We start from the raw sequence: 27674 nt of genomic DNA, 5'->3' as shown, positions 1-27674 counted from the left end.
ATGCCCCTAGGGTGGTCCTTCCACGTGCCTGGGCTCCTCCCCAACCTCTCACACCAAGGCCTGGCTCCTACAGAAGTCTCTTACACACCTGCTCTCACCCTACACACACGTTCCAGTACACACAAGTGACTTCTAGTCTAATCTGTTTATTATGCTTTCTGGACCCCCTCCTCTCTTTAGTTAGCCGTTTGGACCAGGGTACCCTCTCCCTCTTTTCCCTCTTTATACTCCCTCCACAGTCCATCTTGTCCTTCTGCACACATATCCTGCTTAATACAGACTGAACATTCTGTCATTGATAATAGAATGATCCATAAACCTGGAATGGAGAGAGAAGGTGTCAGATTCAGCCAGGCCAGGCTGGAGTGGGGGTGGGGAGGGTGGAGAGGGGGTGGTGGCCCCCCAAAATAGCCCCCAGGACTGGCCATGAGTTCAGGTGGGCAGGGATGATGATGGGGAATTAGGGCTACTGCCAATGGATGGTGGTTGGAGAGGGTGGGGAGGCAGTTATGAAGGGAATATAACACACCCAGGGTCTCATAGGAATGCTACAGACACTTGTGTCTGCTTAGGAGTCTTACACACAGGACACACAAAGACAGGTAAGTGTTTAACTCCTGAGAGTGTCACCATGGCCCAGATTCTGGTTCCAGCTTTTCCTGGTAATGACTAAACCTCTTCTGTTCCCTAACTCTGAGCAAAGATGAAACCATCTCTAAGGATTAAGTGAGGGGAGGTAGTATTTCCCTTGGTCTTCCCACCCCAACCTTTCCCAGCCTAACCTGGTCATTGGGCTTTTAATTAGACAGTGGCGGGGGTTCCGGATCCATGGCATGGTTTCCTCTGGGCGCTCTCCTGGACCATGGGACCGCCAGAAGCTGAAGTTCTGGGCATCAGTCAGAGGGACTCTGAAGACCTGATTGGGGACTGAATGGGTTGAAGAATGGGCAGTTTATTACATTCCTTCGAGTTCTCCGCACCCTTTATTGCCTCAGAGCAACAAACCCAGCCTAGCAACTGGGCCTGACCAGATACTGAGAAGTCCTGGGAATGTGGCTGCCATGCCCTGCTTCACTTCGGGATTCATCTCACACCCTTCAAGGTCAGAAGAATCAGCCTTGGTTCTTCCTGCTGCTACTAACCCCATCTCCAAGACGGCTTTTCCCAAGCGCAAGATGGTGGAAAAACAAGTGGTAAACCCACTTGGGAAATGTGCAAGATGGCATCTAGTGGTTCAGTCTTTTCTTTTTTGGCGGCGGGGGGGCTTACTCATTCCTTCTCCCTTCCCTCGTCTCTGAAATAATGCCTCCTTTGCACATTCTAGGTAATTCTTCGAAACTCAACAGTGATACCAACTAACGTTTAGATATTGCTAATAGATATTTATCAAGTGCCTCTCTTGTTCTGGATGATGTATTAGATACTTTTCTAAATTTTAAAATAATATCAGACTTACCTAGATACTTTTTTAAAAATATATTTTTACTATTTATTTGGATAAATTTAATCTAATTATAACAGTGTATGAAATTTATATATTTTTTTCACTTAGAATTACCGTCTCATATTCCGGTTGGTGTATAGTCTTTATAATCATTATTAAAAAATCCTAATATTCCATTGAGTTGTTGTTGTTAGGTGCCATCAAGTCAGTTCCGACTCATGGCAACCTTGTACAACAGAAGGAAACACTGCCCATTCCTGTGCCATCCTCAGAATTGTGGCTGTTTGAGGCCACTGTTGCAGCCGCTGTGTCAGTCTGTCTCACTGAGGGTTTTCCTCTTTTTTGCTGACCCTCTACTAAGCATGATGTCCCTCTCAGGGACTGGTCCCTCCTGATAACGTGTCCTGAGTACGGAAGATGGAGTATCGCCATCCTTCCTTCTAAAGGGCATTCTGGATGTACTTCTTACAAGACAGATTTGTTTGTTCTTCTGGCAGTTCATGGCTTATTCAGTATTCTTCATGAACACCATAATTCAAAGACATCAATTCTTCTGTCTTCCTTATTCATTGTCCAGCTTTCACATGCATATCAGGCGATTGAAAATACCATGCTTCAAGTGCTCTTTGGTTTGAGCAAGCAAGATCATGTCATTGCATATTGAAGGTTGTTAAGGAGTCTTCCTCCAATCCCGATGCCGCGTTCTTGATACAGTCCAGCTTCTGGAATTATTTGTTCAGCATACAGATTGAATTTTTAAGTATGGTGAAAGGATACAACCCTGATGCACACCTTCCCTGATTTTAAACCACGCAGTATCCCCTAGTTCTGTTCAAATGACTGCCTCTTGGTCTAGGTACAGGCTCTGCGTGAGCACAATTAAGTATTCTGGAATTCCCATTATTCACAATGTTATCCTTACTTTGTTATGACCTACACAGTTGAATGCCTTTGCATAGTCAATAAAACACAGTAAAATCTTTCTGGTATTCTCTGTTTTCAGCCAAGATCCATCTGACATCAACAGTTCCACATCCTCTTCTGAATCCAGCTTGAATTTCTAGCAGTTCTCAGTTGATGTACTGCTGCAACCATTTTTTGAATTATCTTCAGCAAAATTTTACTTGCGTGTGATACTGTTTGGTAATTTCTGCATTCTGTCGGATCACCTTTCTTTGGAACGGGCACAAACACGGTTCTCTTCCAGTCGGTTGCCATAGCCCAGTGAGCGCTTCCAGCATTGCATCATTTTGTTGAAACGTCTCAATTGGTATTCCGTCAGTTCCTGGAGACTTGTTTTTCACCAATGCTTTCAGTGCCGCCTGGACTTCTTCCTTCAGTACCATCGGTTCTTGGTCATATGCTATCTCCTGAAATTGTTGAGTGTTGACCAATTCTTTCTAGTACAGTGACTCTGTATTCCTTCCATCTTCTTTTGATGCTTCCTGTTTCATTCAATATTTTGCCCATAGAATCCTTCAAAATTGCAGCTCGAGGCTTGAATTTTTTCTTCAGTTCTCTCAGCTTGAGGAATGCCAAGTACACTCTTCCCTTTTGGTTTTCTAACTCCAGGTCTTTGCACATTTCATTATAATACTTTAGTTTTTCTTCTATAGCTGCCCTTTGAAATCTTCTGTTCAGCTCTTCTACTTCATTTCTTCTATTCCCTGTAGCTACCCTAACATTCAAGAGCAAGCTTCAGAGTCTCTTCTGACATCTGTTTTGGTCTTTTCTTTCTTTCTTGTGTTTTTAATAACCTCTTGCTTTCTTCATGTATGAAGTCCTTGATATCATCCTACAACTTGTCTGGTCTTCAGTCATTAGTGTTCAGTGCATCAAGTCTATTCTTGAGTTGGTCTCTAAATTCAGGTGGTATATACTCAAGGTTGTACTTTGGCTCTCATGGACTTGTTTTAATTTTCTTCAGCTTCAACTTGAACTTGCATGGGAACCATCGATAGTCTGTTCCACAGTCTTGCCCTGGCCTTGTTCTAGCTGATGATATTGAGGTTCTCTATCATCTCTTTCCACAGATGTAGTTGATCTGATTCCTGTGTATTCCATCCAGTGAGGTCAATGTGTATAGTTGCAGTTTATATTGGTGAAAAAAGGTATTTGCAATGAAGAAGTCCTTGGTCTTGCAAAATTCTATCATGCGATCTTCAGCATCGTTTTTATCACCAAGGCCATATTTTCTAATCCTTCTTCTTTGTGTCCAACTTTTGCATTCCCAAAACCAAAACCCAGTGCTGTCGAGTCGATTCCGACTCATAGCGACCCTATAGGACAGAGTAGAACTGCCCCATAGAGTTTCCAAGGACCAATCACCAGTAATTATCAATGCATCCTAACTGCATGTTTGATCAATTTCAGACTGCAGAAGTTGGTAAAAATCTTCAATTTCATCATCTTTGGCCTTAGTGATTGGTATGTAAATTTGAATAATAGTTGTATTAACTGGTCTTCCTTGTAGGCAGTATGGATATTATCCTGTCACTGACAGTGTTGTACTTGGATAGATCTTGAAATGTTCTTTTTGACAGTGAATGCGATGCCATTCCTGTTCAATGTGGCATTCGCGGCATAGTAGACTATATGATTGTCTGGTTCAAAATGGCCATTTCAGCTCACTAATGCCTAGGATATTGGTCTTTATGTGTTCCATTTCATTTTTGACAACTTCCAATTTTTCTAGATCCACATTTCGCACATTTCACGTTCCAATTATTCATGGTATTTGCAGCTGTTCTCATTTTGAGTCATGCCACATCAGCAAATGAAGGTCCCGAAAGCCTGACTCCATCCATGTCAGTAAGATTGACTGAGGAGGCAACTCTTCCCCAGTCATATTTTGAGTGCCTTCCAACCTGAGGGGCTCATTTTGCAGCCATATATCAGACAATATCTCACTGCTATTCATAGGTTTTTCACTGGCCAGTTTTTTTAGTGTGTAGTAGATCGCCAAGTCCTTCTTACCAGTTTGTCTTAGTCTAGAAGCTCTGTTGAAACCTGTCCACCAGGGGCGATCCTGCTGGCATTTCAAATACTGATGGAATAGCTTCCAGCACCACAGCAATATGCAAGCCACCACAATACAACAAACTGACAGACAAGTGGTAGATTCCGCTGAGTAGATGTTATATTTTTGACTTAGCTGTTTTTCTATTAACTGATAAGATTTAAAAAATTTGCTATTAGATAACCATCTTCATGTACATGCCTTTTAAAAAAATTTCTGAAAATATTTTTTTAATTAAACTTTTTTCAGATAATTACAGATTTACATGTAGTTCAAAGAAATAATCCAGAGAGAGCCCGTGTACCCTTTACCCATTTCTCCTTAATAGTAACACCTTGTGAAACTATAGTACAGTATCAAAGCCCAGCTACTGACACATTGATACAGAACAGTTCCATCAGCAGGGGACCCTCACCTTGTCCTGCTATAGCCACACTCACCTCCTCCACCCACCCCGGCCCCGCCTTGGCAATCAACAATCTGTTCTCCATTTCTATAATTTTGTTATTTTAAGAATGTTATGTAAATGGAATTATACAGTATGTGACCTTTTCTGGGTTGGCTTTTTTCACACAGCGTAATTCCCTAGATACCGAACCAAGTTGATGCCTGTTATCAGTAGTTTGTGCTAGGTGCTTTCTGAAATGTATATTTTTTCTGACTTTCACAACAATGCTAGAGTATTATTCCCATTTCAGATGATTTAGGGAGGTTAAGTGGTTAAAAGGAACTTTACCAAAGGTCACACGGCTAGTTGGGCTAAAGGAGTTTAAACTCAGTTCAGTCAAATTGTGAAGCTAGTGCCTGGTTTACCGTTCCTCACAGAGATAGCAACTGATCGTTCACAAAGTACTTTCTTAAATTAATCTCACTTTTGGTGTGATCCTCACAGCAATCCTGTGAGTATACAACAGGAATTTTCTGTTTTTGTTTTTTTAATTTTACAAATGAGGAACCTGGCTAGAAAAGAAAAAGTGACTCACCTAAGGTAAGATATCTAAAAAGAGGCAGAACTAGGACTCACACTTGGATGTCCTGCTTTTAAGTCTGATTCAACTGTTATCACTCTCACTACACCATTCAAGTCTACTTTCTTCCTTCTCTCATCCTCTCTTCCCGGGTCTGACTTTTTCTCTGCCCTATAACCGTGCTCCATTATATGCCAGCCATTGTTTACAAATTCAGACATATCTGTCCTGCCCCCAGCATGGTACCCCCTCCAAGGTACTTACATGTCTTTAACGACACCTTGCGTACAGCTTCATGGTATCTTAGGTGGCTATTCTGGTGCACGGAATAATTTCCATCTTCTGAGATAATGGGGGGAAGCCTAGTGGGCTCTGGTTCCTCCTGCTCTGAAATGAGAGCAGACTACTCTGAATACGTGGGGTTTTTGGATTCTCTGATGCCCTGGTCTCCAAGCCAACCAGGCACATGGCAGAGCTCTCTCCTAGCCACTCACATCCATCCTGTTCTCAGGAGCACAGGAGTCAAATGCCTGTGACAGGAAAGGGAGGGAGAGCCAGAGATCACAAGCCCTCCCTCACCCAATTCTTGCTCCTTACTTACTCTTGACTTTTGAGGGGCCTACGGCTGGAATCAGGATGTGAGACAGATACACAGGATTGGCGTAGGTGAAAAAGGCCCCTTATCTTGGTGGAAACTTCTTTCCTGGGACCAACATACTTGCAAAGCTTCAATTGGTCTAAAAGGGGATGTTGTTTGAGCTAAGCCTTGGAGGATAAGTAAGGAGTTCATGCGACAGAGTAGTATCAGTAATAGCATTTCAGGCACCAGTGAAACTGCTAGAAGCATTAGAAAGGCATCAGAGAGCTTGCTACTGACTTGGAGCCCACTGACTTGGGTGAAGTGAAGTGGGATAGGGATGGGCTGGAAAGGTAGTGCAGTGGCTACCTAGCATCTGAACTCCCTTATGATGTTTGGGAATCCCCTCTTACAAGGCAACACCTGTACACTATAAAAGCTGAAAAGACCAGCTCTTCCTTACCCCGCCTGTCTTGCAGCTTGGGCATGGGCAAAGAGTTTTGGCTAGGCCAATCAAACACATTTGCTCCAGATTTTGAATCAAAGATGAGGGTGCAAAGCAGCAGGGACCAGGTGAAGTCTTTTTCTGGTGAGGGGAAGTGGCAGCAGTGAAGCTGCATCTTGGTGCCAGCAGTGCCTACCACAGCACTGAATAAGCAGTGTCTGTGCAGACCAGATCCGCAGCATGACTCTGAGCATTGTTTCTGGTTACTATCCACCAAGCTCTGTTCTCCATGCCTCTCACAGTTTTTATGTATTCCCCAATATACTCTTAATTCATGTTCTGCCTAAATAGGCAAGGTTTAGCTTGAATCTTAGAATACTGAACGAGAGTGGATGAGTTTGAGAAAAATTTAAGATGCAGAAGAGCATGACTTGGTGAAGGGGTGAGAAAAGGAGCTGTATAGGATGGCTCCAAGACTTCTGTTCAGGGTGACTAGATGGCTGTTCCTTTCATCCATTTCATCATTCAAGCCAGAAAAAGGCAAGGCCCCCTGCCCTCTCCATCAGCCAGTTTCAGATGCAGATTAAAACCCAGCTCTGCAACTGATGTTTTCAGTACCTCCCTTCTGTTTTCATGGAGCAGCAGCTCTGTCCCACTCCTTCAGATTTTTAAAACCAAGATTTTTCTCTTGGTTATTGATACTTGTCAGGAATTGGATCGGAGTTTGCCATTCTCTCTGGAAGTAGTTTGTTGAAGATTGCTGATTCATCCCTGGTGAAGGGCAGGGATGACACCTCTGGAGTTCTTCCCCAGCTCCTGCTTGTTCTCCTTCTTCCTGGCTTGGCCCCACTCATTCATCATCTCTATCCTCCCTCCCACCCTTTTGCCTTCTAATCAATATCTCCTTTAACATTCTCTGAGATAATGACACCACAGATGGGGCACTGTTTGAATCCCTACCCCTGACAGCTGAGGACTTGGAGGATTGACGGTATTAAAGCCCTGGTCAGAATATAGGGTTCTGGAAGCCTGGACTGAACTGGAGGGCTGGTTTGTACTTTACCACAGGTTATAGCCACAAGGGGTCAGTTCCTGGAAGCAGTGTCATCTGAGACTGGTCATCTCACTTTGGGCTAAGTGAAGGTGGCATAATGTTTATGGCTAAATAGATGTGACCCAAGGAGAAAGAACAAGAGCATATTCCTAGTGGGCAGTGGGAACTGATGTAAAGTGGAATACATGGATTTTCTAGGAGATAAAAATAGCTAATGTTTATTGAATATACTTAGCACAACTCTGTAAGGTAGGTACTATTATTATCCTTACTTTACAAATGGGGAAACAGATTCACAGACACACTTAGTAGTTTGCCCAAGGTCACATAACTAAGCCTATAGCAGAGCCATGAGTACTTATGGGCCTGAGGGCAGGTGATGGAGAGTTCTTTATCTGGTTCTAAGGCTTCAGACTAATGGCCCTTAAGGGTACAGCCAGCTGATGTTCTCTATGATCCGTTTCCAAGTAGCGGGTGACCAGCTTCCCACAAGGATGGTTACTGTGTGCTTAGAGGTGTGCTGGACAGTATCACCCACTTGGATGCCTTCCTCTTGAATCAAGCACCAGTTGGCATACTCCTTGCATCACTTTTTGGCAAGTTCGAAGGTATTCTTCGTAACCCATAGCTTCCCCAAGCTGCCAAGGTTTGGAAGACACCTGGGGCAAAGGGTGGTGGGTGGTGGGTAAAAATCATGCCACAGCTACTGTAAAAGAGCATGTTCTGGGTGGAGGGATGCAGTGAGTTCTTTACAGGCAAACTCTACTGTGGCAAGGAGATGAATCCATCATTTTGTTCATATAACAGAGGTTCTTCACCAAACTAGTTAGTACCATGACCCATATGGTTTTTGGTGGTATTAAATAGATATGAAATGCCCTGAACAGCTTTTTCTAGAACTGGGCCATAAATTGTGGGTTGCCACATTAAAGACCACATGTAACAATTTGAATGGACCATGAATAATATCTGAGATAGTGTAAAAGTACTTGGGTGGATCTTCCACTCATCCAAATTAATGGTGTAGGTTTCTCAGTATTATAGGCTACCCAGAGGGTGGTGACATATTCTTAGTTATCCACTGCTTTGCCCATTGCCTCTGTTGGAACTGGGACTGATTGGCCACAATATTTTTAGGTTTAAGAATTTTTAGAATAGGTCTAGTTCACCTGTTTCTAGAATTCTGACTTCCAATTTAGGGCATTTGCCTGGCAGTTCCAGATGCCTGGTACATAGTGGTGATAATATGAAACACACATCCCTTGCAGTTGCCTTGGGGTTGGTGCTGCTGCAAGCAGAGTAATACCACCCGGACTGGAAATTCATACAAGGTCAGCTTGAGAGAAAATGTTATGATATTGCACGTAAAAAATGACTACTGTCTGGGAGATCATATCAGATGTTGGGCATTAATCCCCTGAAGTTGGCTGGAGCATTAAGATGTATTGAAATAGGCTGAAGTGCGTTAGGAAGTTATCTTGTACTTATTGTCTTGCCTGATGCAAGGAAATTATTAGTACTTTGGGAGAAAGTGGACATGTTCTTCAGGAGCATAAGCCCAGGGAACCAGAACAATCACCAGGGCACATTTCCCATATGGGGACAGTTCCATTGCTTCCATGTCCAAAAATATCTTCCTCAAAGTGATGCACTTGTTCAGGATTCTGAACCTGAGACAACAGAAGGACTTAGAAAGTACAGGCTACAGACTACTAATGGAGTATGGATTTTCTAGGAAATAATAAAAATAATACTTATTAAATGTGTATAACACATTTAATAAGTACACACAACTCTATAGGGTCAAAACCAAAAAACCAAACCCAGTGCCATCGAGTCAAATCCGACTCATAGCGACCCTATAGGACAGAGTAGAACTGTCCCATAGAGTTTCCAGGGAGTGCCTGGTAGATTTGAACTGCTGATCATTTGGTTAGCAGCCGTAGCACTTAACCCACTACACCACCAGGGTTTCCAACTCTATAAGGTAGGTACTATTATTATCCTTATTTTACAAATGGTGAAACAGAGGCACAGAGTTTAGTAATTTGCCTGAGGTCACATAACTAGCATATGGCAGAGCTATGATTTTAACCCAAGCAGTTTGGCTCGAGGCCATGCTCTTAACCACCATGATAAACTACCTCTTGAAATGATCTAATCAGAGCTCCGAGGAAAGACCAAGTACTAAGGGGAAACATGGACTAATAGAACCAGCGTCTTGATGGGCTCTCTTATGTATAGCCCAATGGGGGTCTTGTCAGGGGTGCCTCTCACCCCAGGGCAGCCTTGAATGGGGTATGGGATATGACCAGTCCATCATTACTTGAACCAGGGGCAGAACCCTGCCTCCCTGAGCTCCACAGAAATGGGGAATATCTTTTCCTATGACCAGTATCTGGGGAACAGAGAGGACTGGAACCTGGTGGGCCACTCTGCCAGTGGACTGGACTAGTCCCAGTGGGAAAGACCAGTGGAGAAAGTCTGAGCCTCTGTGGGAAAAGTGGCCTGTCTGTTGCAGTACAGACAGTTACCCAGCCTGGAGGTGGGCTCACTCCTAGGCTTTGGCAGATTGTAGCTATGACTATTGAGTACCTTCCTCCCTCTAGTTTCAGGTGGAGATAGGAGATGGGTATCTGCAGTAGCTACAAGACAGTATGGGTGGTTCCCAAGATACACTTCTAGAGCTTCTGTAGGTCTATCCATTTGGTGGAGCCCTCATGGTACAGTGGTTAAATGCTTGGCTGCTAACCGAAAGGTCAGCAGTTCGAACCCACCAGCAGCTCTGCGGGAGAAAGATGTGGTAGTCTGCTTCCGTAAATATTACAGCCTCTGAAACCCTATGGGGCAGTTTTGCCCTGTCCTGTAGGGTCGCTATGAGTTGGAATTGACTCGGTGGCAATCTTTTTTTTTTTTTTTTAATCCATTTGGTTGGAGTCCTTGGGTAGTACAGTCAACATGCTCGGCTGCTAACTGAAAAATTGGAGGTTTGAATCCACCCAGACATGCCTTGTAAGAAAGGCCTGGCGATCTACTTCTGAAAAATCAGACATTGAAAACTACTGGACAAAGTTCTACTCTGAATCTACTCAAGGGCCCAAACCCCACTGCCATCGAGTCGATTCTGACTCATAGCGACCCTATAGAACAGAGTAGATCTACCCCATAGAGTTTCCAAGGAGCCGGTGGCTGGTATCAATTGGGAAAGGCAGAGGGCTCAGAGGCTCTGGCCAGTTTATTCTTGTGCTAGCCATGCTCTTGTTTGAAAAGGTAGAATGACACTGCCATCTGCTGGAGTGTAAGAATGATATCCTCAACTGTCTGAACCAGGTGGGCCACAAAAGAGGCTGCTCAGAGAGGCCAGGAGACCTAGGAGATTGAGCAGAGGCCATCGTGGGGGTGAACAGGGTGGCGAGGGTGGAGGGGGGGAGCACGCCTATTGTGTCCTCTGACAGGCTCCAGAAAATGAGAACATAAGTGAGATGTGATCAGCTTTTGGGCTTAGTCTTTCTTTGAAGAGCTTCATTTGGAACTGGAGGAACAACTCAGAGAAGTGAATTTCTCTGGGAAGGGGAATGATAAGGGCAGCAGTGGAGGAAACTGGAGTGAAGCCTTTTTTATCTCAGATCTTGGAGATCAAGTGTGTCTGTGGAGAGTCTGGCAAGGAGAGGTCGTTGTATCATCAATTGTCTTGGAACAAGAACAAGCATAATCTCTTCCTACCACCCACTCCCACTGATTTGCCTCTGAGACACCTGTTGGTTCTGAGTGCCTAGACTTGTATTATGGTGAAGTCTAGCTTGATCTAGGGTTTTCATACAAGGCAATAGAGTGTCTCAGCAAAGGACCAGATTAGAGGGAATTTGTCTGAGATCAAGTCACTAAGAGGAGTATCCAGGTATGAAGCTAAGAGCGGCTAGATAGGAGATCAGGGTTCAAAGCAGACGGTAAGATAGATTCAGCAAAAGAAAGGACAGTGCTGTGCTCCCCTGGGCAGGACAGACAAAGGAAAGCTCTAGAGATCACGGCATAAATTGAATAAACTCTGGAAGCTGGGCTGAACCTGCAAGGGCAACCAGTAATAGGATCACAAAGGGTGAGTCTGGGAGGGGCAGGAATCTACGGATTGGTGGACATGAGAGTTCCGGTCACCGGTCACAGGTATTCTGTATGCAGCTATAACTGGCCAGATTATTTCAGGGCCTAGATGAAACATCCTTTGAAGCCAGCCAGCCTCCTCAAGGATCTATGGCTAAAAATATTGTTTTCTATGTACCCTATCCTTGGAATAATGTCTTGGGTGTTGTTGTTGTAGTTAGGTGCCATCTAGTCGGCTCCAACTCATAGCGACCCTATGTACAACAGAACAAAACACTACCTGGTCCTGCGCCATCTTCACAATCATTGTTATGCTTGAGCCCATTGTTGCAGCCATGGTGTCAATACATCTCGTTGAGGGTCTTCTTTTTCGCTGACCCTCTACTTTACCAAGCATGATGTCCTTCTTCAGGGACTGATCCCTCCTGATAACATGTCCAAAGTATGTGAGATATAGTCTCACCATCCTTGCTTCTAAGCAGCATCCTGGCTGTACTTCTTCCAAGACAGATTTGTTCATTCTTTTGGCAGTCCATGGTATATTCGATATTCTTCACCAATACGGTAATTCAAAGGCGTCAATTCTTCTTAAGTCGTCCTTATTCATCATCCAGCTTTCTCATGCATAGGAGGCGACTGAAAACACAATGGCTTGGGTCAGTCGCACCTTAGTCTTCAAGGTGACATCTTTGCTTATCAAGACTTTAAAGGGGTCTTTTGGAGCAGATTTGCCCAAGGCAATACATTGTTCGATTCTTGGCTGCTGCTTTTGTTTTGTTTTGTCTTAGGTAGTGGACAAAAATATTCCAGTCATAGGAAAGGTATATATTCCATATGTAAGTAGTAAATTATGTATGATTTATAACTTTTCCCACAATTTTGTTGTACAGTTCTGCATACTTGCTGTTGTTGGGTGCCGTCCTCTGTGAGAGTAAAACTTCTCTATAGGATTTTCTTGGCTGGGGAAACCCTGGTGGCGTAGTGGTTAAGTGCTACAGCTGTTAACCAAGAGATCAGCAGTTTGAATCCACCAGGTGCTCCTTGGAAACTCTATGCGGCAGTTCTACTCTGTCTATAGGGTTGCTATGGGTAGGAATCGACTCGACAGCAGTGGGTTTGGTTTGTTTTTTTAATCTTTACGGAAGCAGATTGCCTGGCATTTCAAAACCACCTAACCACTCTGTGGGAGAAAGACCTGGTGATCTATTTGCTTGTTATTGTGTGCTGTTGAGTTGATTCTGACTCATAGTGACATATAGGACAGAGTAGAACTGCTTCATAGGTATTCCTATGCTATAATCTTTTCTCCCGAGTAATGGGTTTGAACTGCCCACCCTTCAGTTAGCAGCTGGATGCTTAACCATTGTGCCACCAGGGCTCCTTTTATCTATGTGCTAGGTCTCCTTAAGGAAAACCTAAGGAAGGCATTATGTTCATTTACAGGTGAGAAAACTGGGGCATGGTAAATTTGGGTAGTGTGAGCTAGCCCCGTTGAACTTGAAACTGTGGGCATCTGATAAAACTGAGTTTTTGAAGTTGAGGATAGAGCAAAGTACGCTGCCCTTCCCCCATTCTGGCTTTCTATTTTGGTTTCTCTATTTTGGCTCTTTATCAGGTGGAAAAGAAAGGAAGGAGGCAGTGATTGGCAGAATGTTTGATTTCATGTGTTGACTCACCTCTGTGAGTTTTCATTATGACTATAATAAGGAAAGACTGAGTGGGCCCTTCTGAGTTGAATGTTAATACACTCACACCTACTAGGAGAAAAAAAAAAGCCTATTCTTCTTCAAAGAAACTCTGTGAATGACTTAAAAATATCACGATGGTAATAGTGTTTTGAATGAAGAGTGTGAATATTAATAGGTTTGTTTTTATAGCTGCTGTTAAAGTCCTAGCTGAGGGGCCAGATAAGAATGTGGTTGACTGGAACATGAGGAACTACGTAGTTGCAGTGGAAGAGCAGGTGGACAGAAAGGGGTCAGGTCACCTGAGGGAATGTAATTAACAAGGTGAAATCAGCCGGAAAGAAACTGGGGCCAGGGAATAGTTCTAGAGATAAGGGTGGATTACAAATGATAGTCATGCGTGATCTTTTGATTTGTCCAACTAAGAGTAAACAGTCAGGAACTGTGGGTTCCTTAAATTAATGGACACAGCAATTGGGGTTAAGACAGGGGTAAGCAAGGTAGATGTGGGCTTGCTAGGAGACAAAAAAAGATGCAGCATTTTATCCATAATCTCACCTCCCTTGTGAATTTTTCAAACCAGTTCTAGAGTAATGGAAGGGTATGAGGCAAGTTCCCCATTATGGTCCACAGGTCCAAATCTTTCCCAGCTGACCATAAATAGCAAGCAGCCTCAACAGCACCAGGATTCAGAACCATCTGTGCTCTTTTGTGCTTTATTGTTAATGTTAAGGTGAGTACTAAGAATTTATCTTTTAATTTAGCTACATGTAAGTCATTGATGACTGACTAAAAGCAGTTTTAGTGGAGTGGTGGTGGGAAAAGCCTGGTTGGGATGGGTTTAAGAGATAATGGCAGAAGAAAAATTTGAGATATAAAAGAGAGAAATGAGCAGAGAGACATGGGGACCTCATACCACCAAGAAACAAGAGGCAAGAGAATAGCGCATCCTTTGGACCTGGGCTCCCTTGCACTGAGAAGCTCCTCAACAGAGAAAGATTGATGACAAACACCTTCCTCCAGAGCCAACAGAGAGAGAAAGCCTTCCCTTGGAGCTGGTGCCCTGAATTCAGACCTCTAGCCTCCTAGGCTGTGAGAGAATGAATTTCTCTTTCTTAAAGCCATCTGCTTGTGGTATTTCTGTTATAACAGCACTAGATAACTAAGACAAAGGGTCATAAAAAAACTCCCAACAACAAACCCAGTCCAGACTGCTTCACTGGAGAATTCTACCAAACATTCAGAGAAGAGATGACACCAATTCTACTCAAACTGTTCCAGAACGTAGAAAAGGAAGGAATATCCCCAAGTTCATTCTATGAAGCCAGCGTAACCCTAATACCAAAGCCAGGCAAAGACATCACTAAACAAGAAAACTACAGACTACTGTCCCTCATGAATACAGACGCAAAAATTCTCAACAAAATTCTAGCCAATAGAATTCAACAGCATATAAAAAAAAAATACATCACAACCAAGTGGAACTCATACTAGGCATGCAAAGTTGGTTCAACATTAGAAAATCAATCAATGTAATCCCGCACATAAATAAAACAAAGGAAAAGAATCACATGATCATATCGACCGATGCAGAAAAGGCATTTGGTGAAGTCCAACATCCATTCCTGATAAAAACTCTCAGCAAAATAGGAATAGAAGGGAAATTCCTCAACATAATAAATTTATACAAAACCAACAAGCAACATTATCCTCAATGGAGAGAATCTGACAGCATTCTCCCTGAGAAAGGGAACCAGACAAGAATGTCCTTTATCACCAATCTTATTCAACACTGTATTGGAAGTCTTAGTGAGAGCAATAAGGCAAGAAAAGGAAATAAAGGGCATCCACATTAGTAAGGAAGAAGTAAAATTATCCCTATTTGCAGGTGATATGCTCCTATACGTAGAAAATCCTAAGGACTCCTCAAGAAAGCTATTGGAACTAACAGAAGCATTCAACAAAGTGGCAGGATACAAGATCAATACACAAAAATAAACATCAACAAAGAGAACTGTGAAAAGGAAATCAGGGAAACAACACCATTAATAACAGTTCCCAAAAGATAAAATACTTAGGATTAAATCTAACCAGGGATGTAAGACTTATACAAACAAAACTACAAAACACTACTGCAAAAAAACGAAAAGAGACCTATATAAATGGAAAAACAAAACCATGCTCTTGGATAGGAAGACTTAACATTGTAAAAATGTAAATATGCAAGAGTGATACATAGATATAATGCAACCCCAATCCAAATCCCAACAGCATTCTTCACTATGATGGAAAAACTAATCACTAACTTTATGTGGAAGGGAAAGAGGCCCTGAATAAGTAACCAAAAAACCAAACCCATTGCCGTCAAGTTGATTCTGACTCATAGGGACCCTGTTAAGACAGGGTAGAACTGCTCCACAGGGTTTCTAAGGAGTGGTTGGTGGATTTGAACTGCTGACCTTTTGGTTGGCAGCCGAGCTCTTAACCACTATGCCACCAGAGCTTATGAATAAGTAAAGCTTTATTAAAAAAAGAAGAAAGTAAGAGTCCTCACATTACCTGATCTCAGAACCTACTCTACAGCCTGGTACTGGTACAACAACAGACACAGAGACCAATGGAAAAGAGTTGGGAACCCAGATGTAAATCCATCTACCTATGGACAGCTGATCTTTGACAAAGGACCAAAGTTTATTGAATGGGGAAGGTACAGTCTGTTCAACAAATGGCGCTGACAAAATTGGATTTTTTGATCTGTAGAAAAATGAAACAGGATCCATACCTCACACCATACACAAAAATTAACTCAAAATGGGTCAAAGACCTAAATATAAAATGTAAAACTATAAAAATCATGGAGGAAAAATTAGGGACAAGGTTAGGGGCCCCAATATATGGCACAAATAGAATACCAAACATAACTAAAAATGCACACACAGCAGAAGATGAACTAAAAAAATAAATGGGACCTCCTAAAAACTAAGACACTTATGCTCAACAAAAGACTTTTCCAAAAAACTTAAAACAGAAACTACAGATTGGGAAAAAAAAAAAAAATTGGCTACAACATATCCGACAAGGATCTAATCTCTAAAATTTATAGAAAACTTGAACACCTCAACAAAATAAGACAAACAATTGAAAAATGGGCAAAGTATATGAACAGACCCTTCACCAAAGAAGACACTCAGGCTGTTAACAAACATATGAAGAAATGCACGAGATAATTAGCCATTAGAGAGATGCAAACCAAAACTACAATGAGAGACCATCTCACCCAGACATTACTGTTACAAAAAAAAAAAAAAAAAACCAGAAAAAAACAAATGTTGTTAAGGATGTGGGGAGATTAGAACTCTTATACACTGCTGGGGAAACCCTGGTGGTGTAGTGGTTAAGAGCTACAGCTGCTAACCCAAAGGTTGGCAGTTGAAATCCACCAGGCGCTCCTTGGAAACTCTGTGGGGCAGTTCTACCCTGTCCTATAGGGTCTCTATGAGTCGGAATTGACTCGATGGCAGTGGGTTTGGTTTTTTTGGTTTTTATACACTGCTGGTGGTACAACCATTATGGAAAACGGTATGGCGCTTCCTCAAAAAGCTAGAAATAGAAATACCATATGATCCACCAATCCCACTCCTAGGTATATACCCTAAAGAAACGAGAGCTGTGACACGAATAGACATATGCGTGCCCATGTTCATTACAGCATTATTTACAATAGCAAAAAGTGGAGGAAACCTAAGTGCCCATCAACAGATGAATGGATTAACAAACTGTGGTACGCATACACAATAAAACCAAACCTCTTGCCGACGAGTCGATTCCAACTCATAGCGACCGTATAGGACAGAGTAGAACTGCCCCATAGAGTTTCCAAGGACTGCCTGGTGGATTCGAACTGCCAACCTTTAGGTTCGCAGCCGTAGCTCTTAACCACTATGCCACCAGGGTTTCCATGTACACAATGGAATACTACAAAACACTAAAGAAGAATAATGATGAATCTTGGAAACATCGCATAACATGGATGAATCTGGAGGGCATTACGCTGAATGAAATAAGTCGATTGCAAAAAGACAAAGACTGTTTGAGACCACTATTACAAAGTAACAAAAGGTTTACTCACGGGAAAAAAAACCTCTTTGATGGTTTCTATCTCATTGAGGGTCTTCCTCTCTTTCACTGACCCTCTACTTTACCAAGCACGACGTCCTTCTCCATGGATTGGTCCCTCTTCATAACATGTTCAAAGTATGTGAGACAAAGTCTCACCATCCTTGCCTCTAAGGAGGATTCTGGCTGTCCTTCCAAGACAGATTTGTTTGTTCTTTTGGCAATCCATGGTATATTCAATATTCTTTGCCAACACCACAATTCAAAGGCATCTTCTTTGGATGTCCTTATTCATTGTCCAGCTTTCACATGCAAATGAGGTGACTGAAAACACCATGTCATGGGTCAGGTAAACCTTAGTCTTCAAAGTGACATTTTTGCTTTATTATTTTTTTTAACCCTTTAAAGAGGTCCTTTGGAGCAGACTTACTCAATGCAATACACCGTTTGATTTCTTGCTAATATTGGTGAAGGGAAAAGCAATACACAGCATGGGACAGGTAAACCTTAGTCTTCAAAGTGACATTTTTGCTTTATTATTTTTTTTAACCCTTTAAAGAGGTCCTCTGGAGCAGACTTACTCAATGCAATACACCGTTTGATTTCTTGCTAATATTGGTGAAGGAAAAGGCAATACACAGCATGGGAGAAGTCAGCACAACTTATTTTAATCACAGCTCTGTTATGTTAGTTTATTAAAAGTTCCAGGCTTTAGATTTACTTATTGTCACCATTCTCATTTATAATTCCTTATATTTCCTTGCATATTTATTTCCTTTTTACTGATTTGACTTAGAGTTTTTTTATAGCTTCTAGAATTAAAGTTGTTTATTAATTTGCTTTCTTTCACTTTTAATATGCATTTAAGGTTATAAATTTACTTCTATATATAAGGCTTTGACCACTTTTTCTTAATTTTACTTTAGATGAAGGTTTACAGAACAAACAGCTTCTCATTAAACAGCTAGTACACATATTGTTTTGTTACACTGGTTATCAACCCATTACATGTCAACACTCTCTCTTCTCAACCTTGGGTTCCCAATCGCCAGCTTTCCTGTCGTCTCCTGCCTTTTAGTCCTTGAGCTGTTCTGCCCTTTAATCTCGTTTTGTTTTATGGGACTGTCTAATCTTTGGATGGAGGGTGACCCTCAGGAGTCACTTCATTACTGAGGTCAAAAGAGTGTCTGGCAGCCATACTCTCAGAGGTTCTCCAGTCTTTGTCTGGCCAGTAAGCCTGGTCTTTTTTTGTGAGTTAGAATTTTGTTCTACATTTTTCTCCATCTCTGTCCAGGACCCTCTATTGTGATTCTCATCAGAGCCGGCAGTGGTGGTAGCTGGGCACCATCTAGTTGTACTGGACTTAGTCTGGTGGAGGCTGTGGTAGCTGTGGTCCATTAGTCCTTTGGGCCCCCATGTGTCTGTCAGTTTGTCATACTGTGGGGGCTTGTGTGTTGATGTGATGCTGGAAGCTATGCCACCAGTATTCAAATGCCAGAGGGGTCACCCATAACAGACAGGTTTCAGCTGAGCTTTCAGACTAAGACAGACTGGTAAGAAGGACTTGGCAATCTACTTCCCAAAAAATTGGTCTGTGAAAAACTTATGAATAGCAGTGGAATACTATCTGATATATGGCTGGAAGATGAGCCCCTCAGGTTGGAAGGCACTCAAAACACGACTGGGGAAGAGCTGCCTCCTCAAAGTAGAGTTGATCTTAATAATGTGGATGCAGTCAAGCTTTCAGGACTTTCATTTGCTGACATAGCATCACTCAAAATGAGAAGAAACAGCTGCAAACATCCATTAATAATTGGAAGGTGGAATGTATGAACTATAAATCTAGGAAAATTGGAAATCATCAAAAATGAAATGGAACGCATAAACACTGATATCCTAGGTGTTAGTGAGCTGCGGTGGACTGGTACTGGCCATTTTGAATCAGACAATCATATGGTCTACTATGCCAGGAATGACAACTTAAAGAGGGATGGCGTTGCATTCATCATCAAAAAGAACATTTCAAGATCCGTACTGAAGTACAATGGTGTCAGTGATAGGATAATATCCATACTGCCTACAAGGAAGAGCAGTTAATACAACTATCATTCAAATTTATGTACCAACCGCTAAGGCCAAAGATGAAGAAATTGAAGATTTTTTACCAGCTTCTGTACTCTGAAATCGATCAAACATGCAGTCAGGATGCATTGATAATTGCTGGTTATTGGAATGCAAAAGTTGGTGACAAAGAAGAAGGATTGGTAGTTAGAAAATATGGCCTTGGTGACAGAAATGATGCTGGAGATTGCATGACAGAATTTTGCAAGGCCAAGGACTTCTTCACTGCAAATACCTTTTTTCACCAACATAAACAGCGACTATACACATGGACCTTGCCAGATGGGATGCTCAGGACTCAAACTGACTACATCTATTGAAAGACACAATGGGAAAGCTCAATATCATCAGTGAGAACAAGGCCAGGGGCTGACTGTGGAACAGACCATCAATTGCTCATATCCAAGTTCAAGTTGAAACTGAAGAAAATTAGAACAAGTCCATGAGAGCCAATGTTTGACCTCGAGCATATCCCACCTGAATTTAGAGGCCATCTCAAGAACAGACTTGACACACATAACACTAATGATGGAGACCAGACGAGTTGTAGAATGACATCAAAAACATCATTCATGAAGCAAGGGTCATTAAAAAGAGGAAAGACAAGACCAAAATGGATGTCAGAAGAGACTCTGAAACTTGCTCTTGAATGTCGAGTAGCTAAAGCGAAGGGAAGAAATGATGAAGAAAGCTGAATAGAAGATTTCAAAGAGCAGCTCGAGAAGACAAAGTAAAGCATTAAAATGACATGTGCAAAGACCTGGAGGTAGACAACCAGAAGGGAAGAACACACTCTGCATTTCTCAAGCTGAAAGAACTGAAGAAAAAATTCAAACCTTGAGTTCCAATATTGAAGGATTCTATCGGGAAAATAATTTTTTTAATTTTATTTATGGGGAAAATAATTAAACGACACAGGAAGTATTAAATAAGAAGATGAATGGAATACACAGAGTCACTATACCAAAAAGAATTGGTTGGCCTTCAACCATTTCAGGAGGTAGCATATGATCAGGAACTGATGGTACTGAAGGAAGAAGTCCAAGCTGCACTGAATGCACTGGCAAAAAACAAGGCTTCAAGAATTGATGGAATACCAATAGAGATGTTTCAACAAACGGATGCAGCGCTGGAAGTGCTCACTTGTCTCTCTGCCAAGAAATTTGGATGACAGCTACCTGGCCTACTGACTGGAAGAAATCCGTATTTATGCCTATTCCCAAGAAAGGTGATACAATGGAATGCAGAAATTATTGAACAATATCATTAACATCACATGCAAGTAAAATTTTGCTGAAGATCATTCAAAAGTGGCTGCAGCAGTGTATCGACAGGGAACTGCCAGAAATTCAACCTGGATTCAGAAGAGGACGTAGAACCAGGGATATCACTGCTGATGTCAGATGGATCCCGGCTGAAAGCAGAGGATACCAGAAAGATGTTTACTTGTGTTTTATTGATTATGCAAAGGCATCCAACTGTGTGGATTATAACAAACTATGGATAACATTGTGAAGAATGGGAATTCCAGAACACTTAATTGTGCTCATGGGGAACCTGTACATAGATCAAGCAGTTTTTCAACAGAACAAGGGGATACTGAGTGGTTTAAAGTCAGGAAAGGTGTGTGTCAGGGTTGTGTCCTTTTGCCATACTTATTCAATCTGTATGATGAACAAATAATCCAAGAAGCTGGGCTATATGAAGAACAAGGCATCAGGATTAGTGGAAGACTCATTAATAACCTGTGATATGCAGATGACAGAACTTTGCTTGCTGAAAATGAAGAGGACTGGAAACACTTCCTGACGAGGATCAAAGACCACAGCTTTCAGTATGGATTACACCTCAACATAAAGAAAACAAAAATCCTCACAACTGGACCAATAAGCAACATCATGATAAATGGAGAAAAGATTGAAGTTGTCAAGGATTTCATTTTACTTGGATCCATAATCAATACCCATGGAAGCAGCATCAAGAAATCAAAAGATGCATTGCATTGGGCAAATCTGCTGCAAAAGGCTTCTTTAAAGAGCCAAAAAGCAAAGATGTCACCTTGAAGACTAAGTTGAGCCTGACCCAAGCCATGGTGTTTTCAATTGCCTCATATGCATGGGAAAGCTGGACGATGAATTAAGGAAGGCCAGAGAAGAACTGATGCCTTTGAATTGTGGTGTTGGTGAAGAATATTGAATATACCATGGACTGCCAAAAGAACAAACAAGTTTGTCTTGGAAGCAATACAACCACAATGCTCCTTTAGAAGCAAGAATGGTGAGACTACGTTTCACAAACTTTGTACGTATTATCAGGAGGGATCAGTCCCTAGAGAAGGACATCATGCTTGGTAGAGGGTCAGCGGAAAAGCGGAAGACCATCAACAGGATGGATTGACAAGTGGCTGCAACAATGGGCCCAAGCATAACAATGATTGTTAAGGATCGGGCAGTGTTTTTTCAGTTGTACATAGGGTCACTATGAGTCGGAACAGACTCTTCAGCACCTAACAACAATGGTCCTTTGGACTAATCTTTCCCTTGTGTCATTAGTTTTCTTCCTTCTCCTTTGTTCCTGATGGGGTGAGACCAGTGGAGTATCTTAGAAGGCTGCTCGCAAGCTTTTAAGACCACAGATGTTACTTACCAAAGTAGAATGTAGAAGATTTTGTTTATAAACTATGTTATGCCAATTGAGCTAGATGTTCCATGAGACCGTGGTTTGACCAGTTTTTATAATTTTTTGATATTAAGTACTCTTATTTTTGTGATTTTTAAAAATGTCATTGAATTCCTGATTTATGACTCAACAGTTATTTAGTAGCCTGTTTCTTAATATTCAGATTGTTTTGTTTACACCTTTGAACTTCTGGTATCAACTTTGGATTTTACTGTTTCAGTGGCAGGGTACTGAAGACAGAGGAATTTATTTCGGGAATGTATTGAAGTTTTCATATACATTCCTTGGATGCTTAATTAAAAAGGTGAATTCTTCATTTCTACTTATTCAATCAAAACCTCTACATTTTAAATTATTTGTCTTCTTAATCTTTCATGGCCTCATGGTCGTGTCTTTAAAACTACATTGGTGTCTCTACATGTTTAATTGGTTTCAAAGATCTTATGTTGTTTTCTTTTTAATTCTCTTTGTTATCCTTTGATTTTGATTGATTTCTTATTTATCTGCACAACACTGTTGAGAAAACTTTTCAAGACATGAGTGTGAGTTATATATTTTGGGAGTCTTGCTACATGGGCAGATATTTTTGATACTTTCACACATGATCATCAATTTATCTGGGGATTGAATTCTTGGATCATAAATTTTTATCCTCAAAGGTCTGTAGACATTGCTTTGTTGTCTCCTGGAGTTAGTGATGTGAAGTTGAGGCCTTGTGTTAGTTTATTCATTACTGAAATAAGAAAATTTCACCAGGATATATCTATATATGTATTTATCTGTACTGATAATATTAGGCTTGGTCATGGGAATATACAATGTTTTCTATGCTAAATGATGATGACTCTGAGATACCATTATCTTTTTTTATCAGCAGCTTTACTGAGACATGATTCACAGACCACAAAATCCACCCTTCTGAAGTGTACAATTCAGTGGTTTAGTCTATTCACAGTTGTGTAACCATCACCACTATTTAATTTTAGAACATTTTTATCACTCCCACAAGAAACCCAATATCCACTAGTAGTCACTTCCCATTTCTCCCTCCTTCCAGCCCCACAGAAATGATTAATCTTCCTATCTCTTTGGATTTACCTATTTTGGACACTTCGTACAAATGGATATACCACATTTTGCTTCCATTCATTTATTGATGGACATTTGGGTTGTTTCCACTTTTGACTATTGTAACTAATACTGCTGTGAACATTCATGTACAGGTTTTGGTGTGGACATGTGGACATGTATTTTCAATATATTTAGAAGGGTAACTGTTTAACATTTTGAGGAGCTGCTGCTTGGTCCTGTGTCATCCCCATGATCGGCTGCTGATTAGACTGTTTTGATCCATAGGATTTTCACTGGCTGATTTTCAGAAAGAGATTGCCAGGCCTTTCTTCCTAGTCCATGTTAGTCTGGAGGCTCTGCTGAAACCTGTTGAGCATCATCACTGAAGCCTCTAAGGAGAGAGAGGTGACTGTGCATGAGATGCATTGGCAGGGAATCATGGAGGGCACTGTTGTAGGCATCTTTTGACGTTTTTCAGAGGAAATGGAAAACAAATTAATCTAGCAAGTTTCTTTAGGAGAGGTTCCACTGTATATAATTTTGAGCTTTTCACATTTTCTAAAATACATCAAGAGCATCTTAAAGAATTACTAATAAAAACTTAGATGACCTCATTCTGAACCAAGTTGGAGACTCCTGAATGTTTGCCAAATTCAAGTTTGGATGTAGGAGAGGGATAAATGCCACATCCCTTTCCAGACACAATTTAGACTCTTGGAATTCTTTGTAAGGAAGTATCACCCAAAGATAATGGTACCTGGAAAAAATGACGAGCTGGTCCTAAAATTTATATGGAAATGCAAGGGACCCAGAATGCCAACAATATTGGAAAACAACAAAACAAAGTATAATATCCATGGGAAAAAGCAAGGAGATTTTTTTTATGGGGTAGAGGGAATCAGAGAACCAAAAAGAACCCTTGGAAATTAAAAATACGGTAACAAAATGTTCTGGTACGAAGGTGTGGTGATTTTGAAATATGTCTACAAATTCTCTAATACTCCCCCCTTCAAGAAGTGAAGCTTAATTCCTCTTCTCTTGAGTATGGGCTGGGTTTAGTGACTTGCTTCTAACAAACAGAATAAGGTAGAAATGATAGTATGTCACTTCTGAGACTGGGTTATAAAAAGGCATTGTTGTTTCCTTCTTTCTTTCTCTTGGATCACTTGTGCTGTGGAAAATTAGCTGCCATGTTGTGAGACACTCAAGCAACTGATGGATAGGCCCATGTAGTAAGAAACTGAGGTGTCATATCAACAGCCAGAAAGGAACTGAGGCCTCCTGCCAACAACTATTTATTGAGCCATCCTGGAAATGGATCCTCCAGCAATGCTCCTCTCTCTTCCATCTCTAGCCTTCAGATGACTATAGCCCCTACTGACATCCTGACTGCAACCACATGAGAGACACTGAGCCAGACTATCCAGCTAAGCTGTTCCCAGATTCCTGACTCACAGAACCTGTGAGATAGTAAATGTTTTGTTCTGAGCCATTTAATTTTGGGGTAATTTGTTACACAGCAGTAGATAATACATACAGTTGGAAGATGAAATCGAAGAAGCTTCCCAAAGAGTAAATTAAAAAAAAAAGTAGACAAAGATTAATAAATTAATAAGTTAGAGGATCAATTCAGGAGGCTTAATAGCTGACAAATAGGAATTCTAAAAAGACAAATGAGAGGAAATATAGAGTAAATTAGTAAAGAAATAATAAAAGAAAAAATTTCAGAAACGAAGGGCATGAATTTCCAGATCGAAAGAGCTCATGAGAGTCTACTGCAGTGAATGAAAAAAGACTAATAGCAAAGTCCATCATAATGAAATTTCAAAATACTGGGGAACATTCACCTAAAGCATAAACATCCCCCACAAAAGAACAAAAAACTGTACCCTATAGAGTACAGTTCAGCTCTGATACATCATGAGTCAGAGTCAACTCGACGGCAACTGGTAATTAAAAACTCATTGCTGTCGAGTCATAACGACCCTACAGGACAGAGTAGAACTGCCCTGTAGAGTTTCCAAGGAGCGCCCGGTGGATTTGAACTGCTGGCCTTTTGGTTAGCAACTGTAGGACTTCACCACTACACCACCAGGGTTTCCACTGGTAATTAGGGTAATCAAATGGTTGCTGAGGGGAAATTTCTCTTCATAGCAGTATTCCAGCTAATAAATAAAGACAGAATGATAAAATTAAATATTACCATTTGGCAAACCCCAATGAATTAATGTATCTAGAAAGTGATCAATGATTGTTAATATCACAAAACAAAGATAAGATGATATTATGTCACAAGGGAAGTATTAGTTCCAAAGAACTAATGGGCCACATGAACCACAGCCTCCACCAGCCTGAGTCCAGAGCTAGATGGTGCCTGGCTACGACTGCCAACCACTCTTACAGGGATCACAGTAGAGGGTCCTGGGCAGTGTGGGAGAAAAATGTAGAACAAAATTCAAATTCACATTAAAAAAAAAAAAAAAAGACCAGACTTACTGGTCTGACAAAGATGGCAGGAACTCCAGAGACTATGGTCCCTGGACCCCCTGCTAAGTCAGAACTTAAGCCTGAAGTCCACCTTTCAGCCAAAGATTAGACAGCCCTATAAAACAAACAATAACACACGTGCTTCTTAATCAAGTATAAGCGACAAAATGAGCATCACCCGCCCAAAAGCAAAGACGAGAAGGCAGGTAGAGACAGGAAAACTGGACAAATGGATGCAGAACCCAGGGTGGAAAGGGAAAGGGGAAGAATGCTGACACATTGCAGGGATTGCAACCAATGTCGAAAAACAATTTGTGTATAAATTTTTGCACTGTTAATTTTCACCTAAAACAAAATAAAATTAAAAACAAAAATGGGACAAAAAGAAAATTAAAAGGTGCCAGAAAGAAATAAAAAAACAAGTAACACAAAGATACTCAACTGGAAGCTAGAAGACAATAAAGGCATACCTTTGAAATTCTGAGAAAATGGTTTTCAACCTAGAATTCTGTATCTGAGCAAACTATTAATCAAACGTGAGGGTAGAATAAAGCCATTCTGAACTAAAAAATATACCTCCTATGAATTTTTAGAAAGCTATTGGGGGATATTTTCCCATATTCCACCGAATGTAATTTTTGCTTCAGTGCCCACCTACACTTAATTTCCTTAATATATTCTCCATTCTGCTTGGAATACCCTTTCTCTTCCACTTCCCATGCTTTCAAACAACTCATCTTCTAAGATCTAAATCACTCTCCTGCAAAGCCTCTGCTAACTTCCTGTTTGAGTTAAACCCACTGCCACTGAGCTGATTCTGCTCATAGTGACCCTAGAAGACAGAGTAGAACTGCCCCATAGGGTTTCCAAGGCTGTAAATCTTCATGGAAGCAGACTGCCACATTTCTCTCCCAAAGAGCAGTTCAAGGGTTTGAACTGCTGACCTTTCAGTTAGCTGGCGAATATTTAACTACTGTACCACCAAGGCTCCTCCTTTTTAGTTAGTCATTCAAAATCATTTGCTCTTTCACCCGCCCTACACATATTTATTAAACCTCCATTATGTATGAGGTACTACTAGTCACTGTGATATAATACAGATCTGGTATTTACGCACCGACTACTAAAAATTCTTCTATGGCTCCCTATAAAGTTAAAATGTTTAGCATGGCTAACAGCATCCTCAGTTACCTTGCTCCTGTCTAGTTTTCAAGGCCTGCTTCCCAACACCTCTCTACTTTACCTTTCATCTGTATCCATGTACTTGGAGTTCACATAATATTGCTCTCAGGTCTCTGTTCCTATCTGTGCTAGTTCCCTTCTTGCCTACTTGGTGAACTCCACTTATCCTTCAACACTCAGTTCTAGAAGCATTTCCTCTGTGAGGCCTTTTCTAAAGGATCCCCTCATTCTCTTTCAAAATCCAATAGTATTCAGGTATTTCCTTCCTTTATGGTTTCATAGCATTTCACACTTAATCATATGCTAAATTGTAATTTTTCTGTTTGCATTGCTCATCTTCCTCATCAGATAGTCAGCTACTTGATAGCAGGGATATCTATTCAGTCACCAGCAAAGGTCTGGCGCATTGTTGGTGCTTAATAAAGGCTGACTAAATGAGCAAATGAGTGAATGAGCATATTCATTCAGTTGAACAAATTGGGTACCTTAATAAAGCCCTTGAGTGACAGAAGAGGAAAGCTGAACGGGTACTTTCACTACTTCAGAATTCCACCTAATACAGCTGCTGGTCTTGGGGGATAAATCTCTAACCCCAGCTAGGAAAAGAAGTGGTACGCCTAACCCTCCCCCCACTCTATATTCCCCTTACTTGTTTCTTCAGTTTTGTCCTTTTTTTTGTTCCGAAAAGAATTTTGATATCCCAATAGATATAAGTTGAAGAAAGCCAT

General features: G+C 41.2%; 1 protein-coding gene across 1 annotated transcript; it reads right to left on the bottom strand.

Moving 5' to 3' along the window:
* Window positions 1–270: 270 nt before the first annotated feature.
* TEX49 (testis expressed 49) lies at window positions 271–27674 on the bottom strand. Its single transcript, XM_049883024.1, has 4 exons — window positions 27596–27674; window positions 5696–5818; window positions 783–927; window positions 271–319 (listed from the first exon to the last, which is right to left on the bottom strand). The coding sequence occupies exons 1-4, from the start codon at window positions 27672–27674 to the stop codon at window positions 271–273; spliced, it is 396 nt and encodes a 131-aa protein (XP_049738981.1).

This window comes from Elephas maximus, chromosome 4, assembly GCF_024166365.1.
Source record: "Elephas maximus indicus isolate mEleMax1 chromosome 4, mEleMax1 primary haplotype, whole genome shotgun sequence".
Lineage (NCBI taxonomy): Eukaryota > Metazoa > Chordata > Mammalia > Proboscidea > Elephantidae > Elephas > Elephas maximus.
The sequence above is the reverse complement of the archived record's forward strand: the minus strand, read 5'-3'. Positions and strand labels throughout refer to the sequence as shown.

Bases quoted from the DNA above. Each gene is read 5' to 3' on its own strand.
- TEX49 (XM_049883024.1), bottom strand. From the start codon at position 27,674: ATGGCTTTCTTCAACTTATATCTATTGGGATATCAAAATTCTTTTCGG. The intron at 928-5,695 runs GTAAGTACCTTG...CAACCCATTCAG, and splicing joins CAAGGTGTCGTTAAAGACAT to TCCCCAATCAGGTCTTCAGA. The intron at 320-782 runs GTTAGGCTGGGA...TCTCCATTCCAG, and splicing joins ATTAAAAGCCCAATGACCAG to GTTTATGGATCATTCTATTA.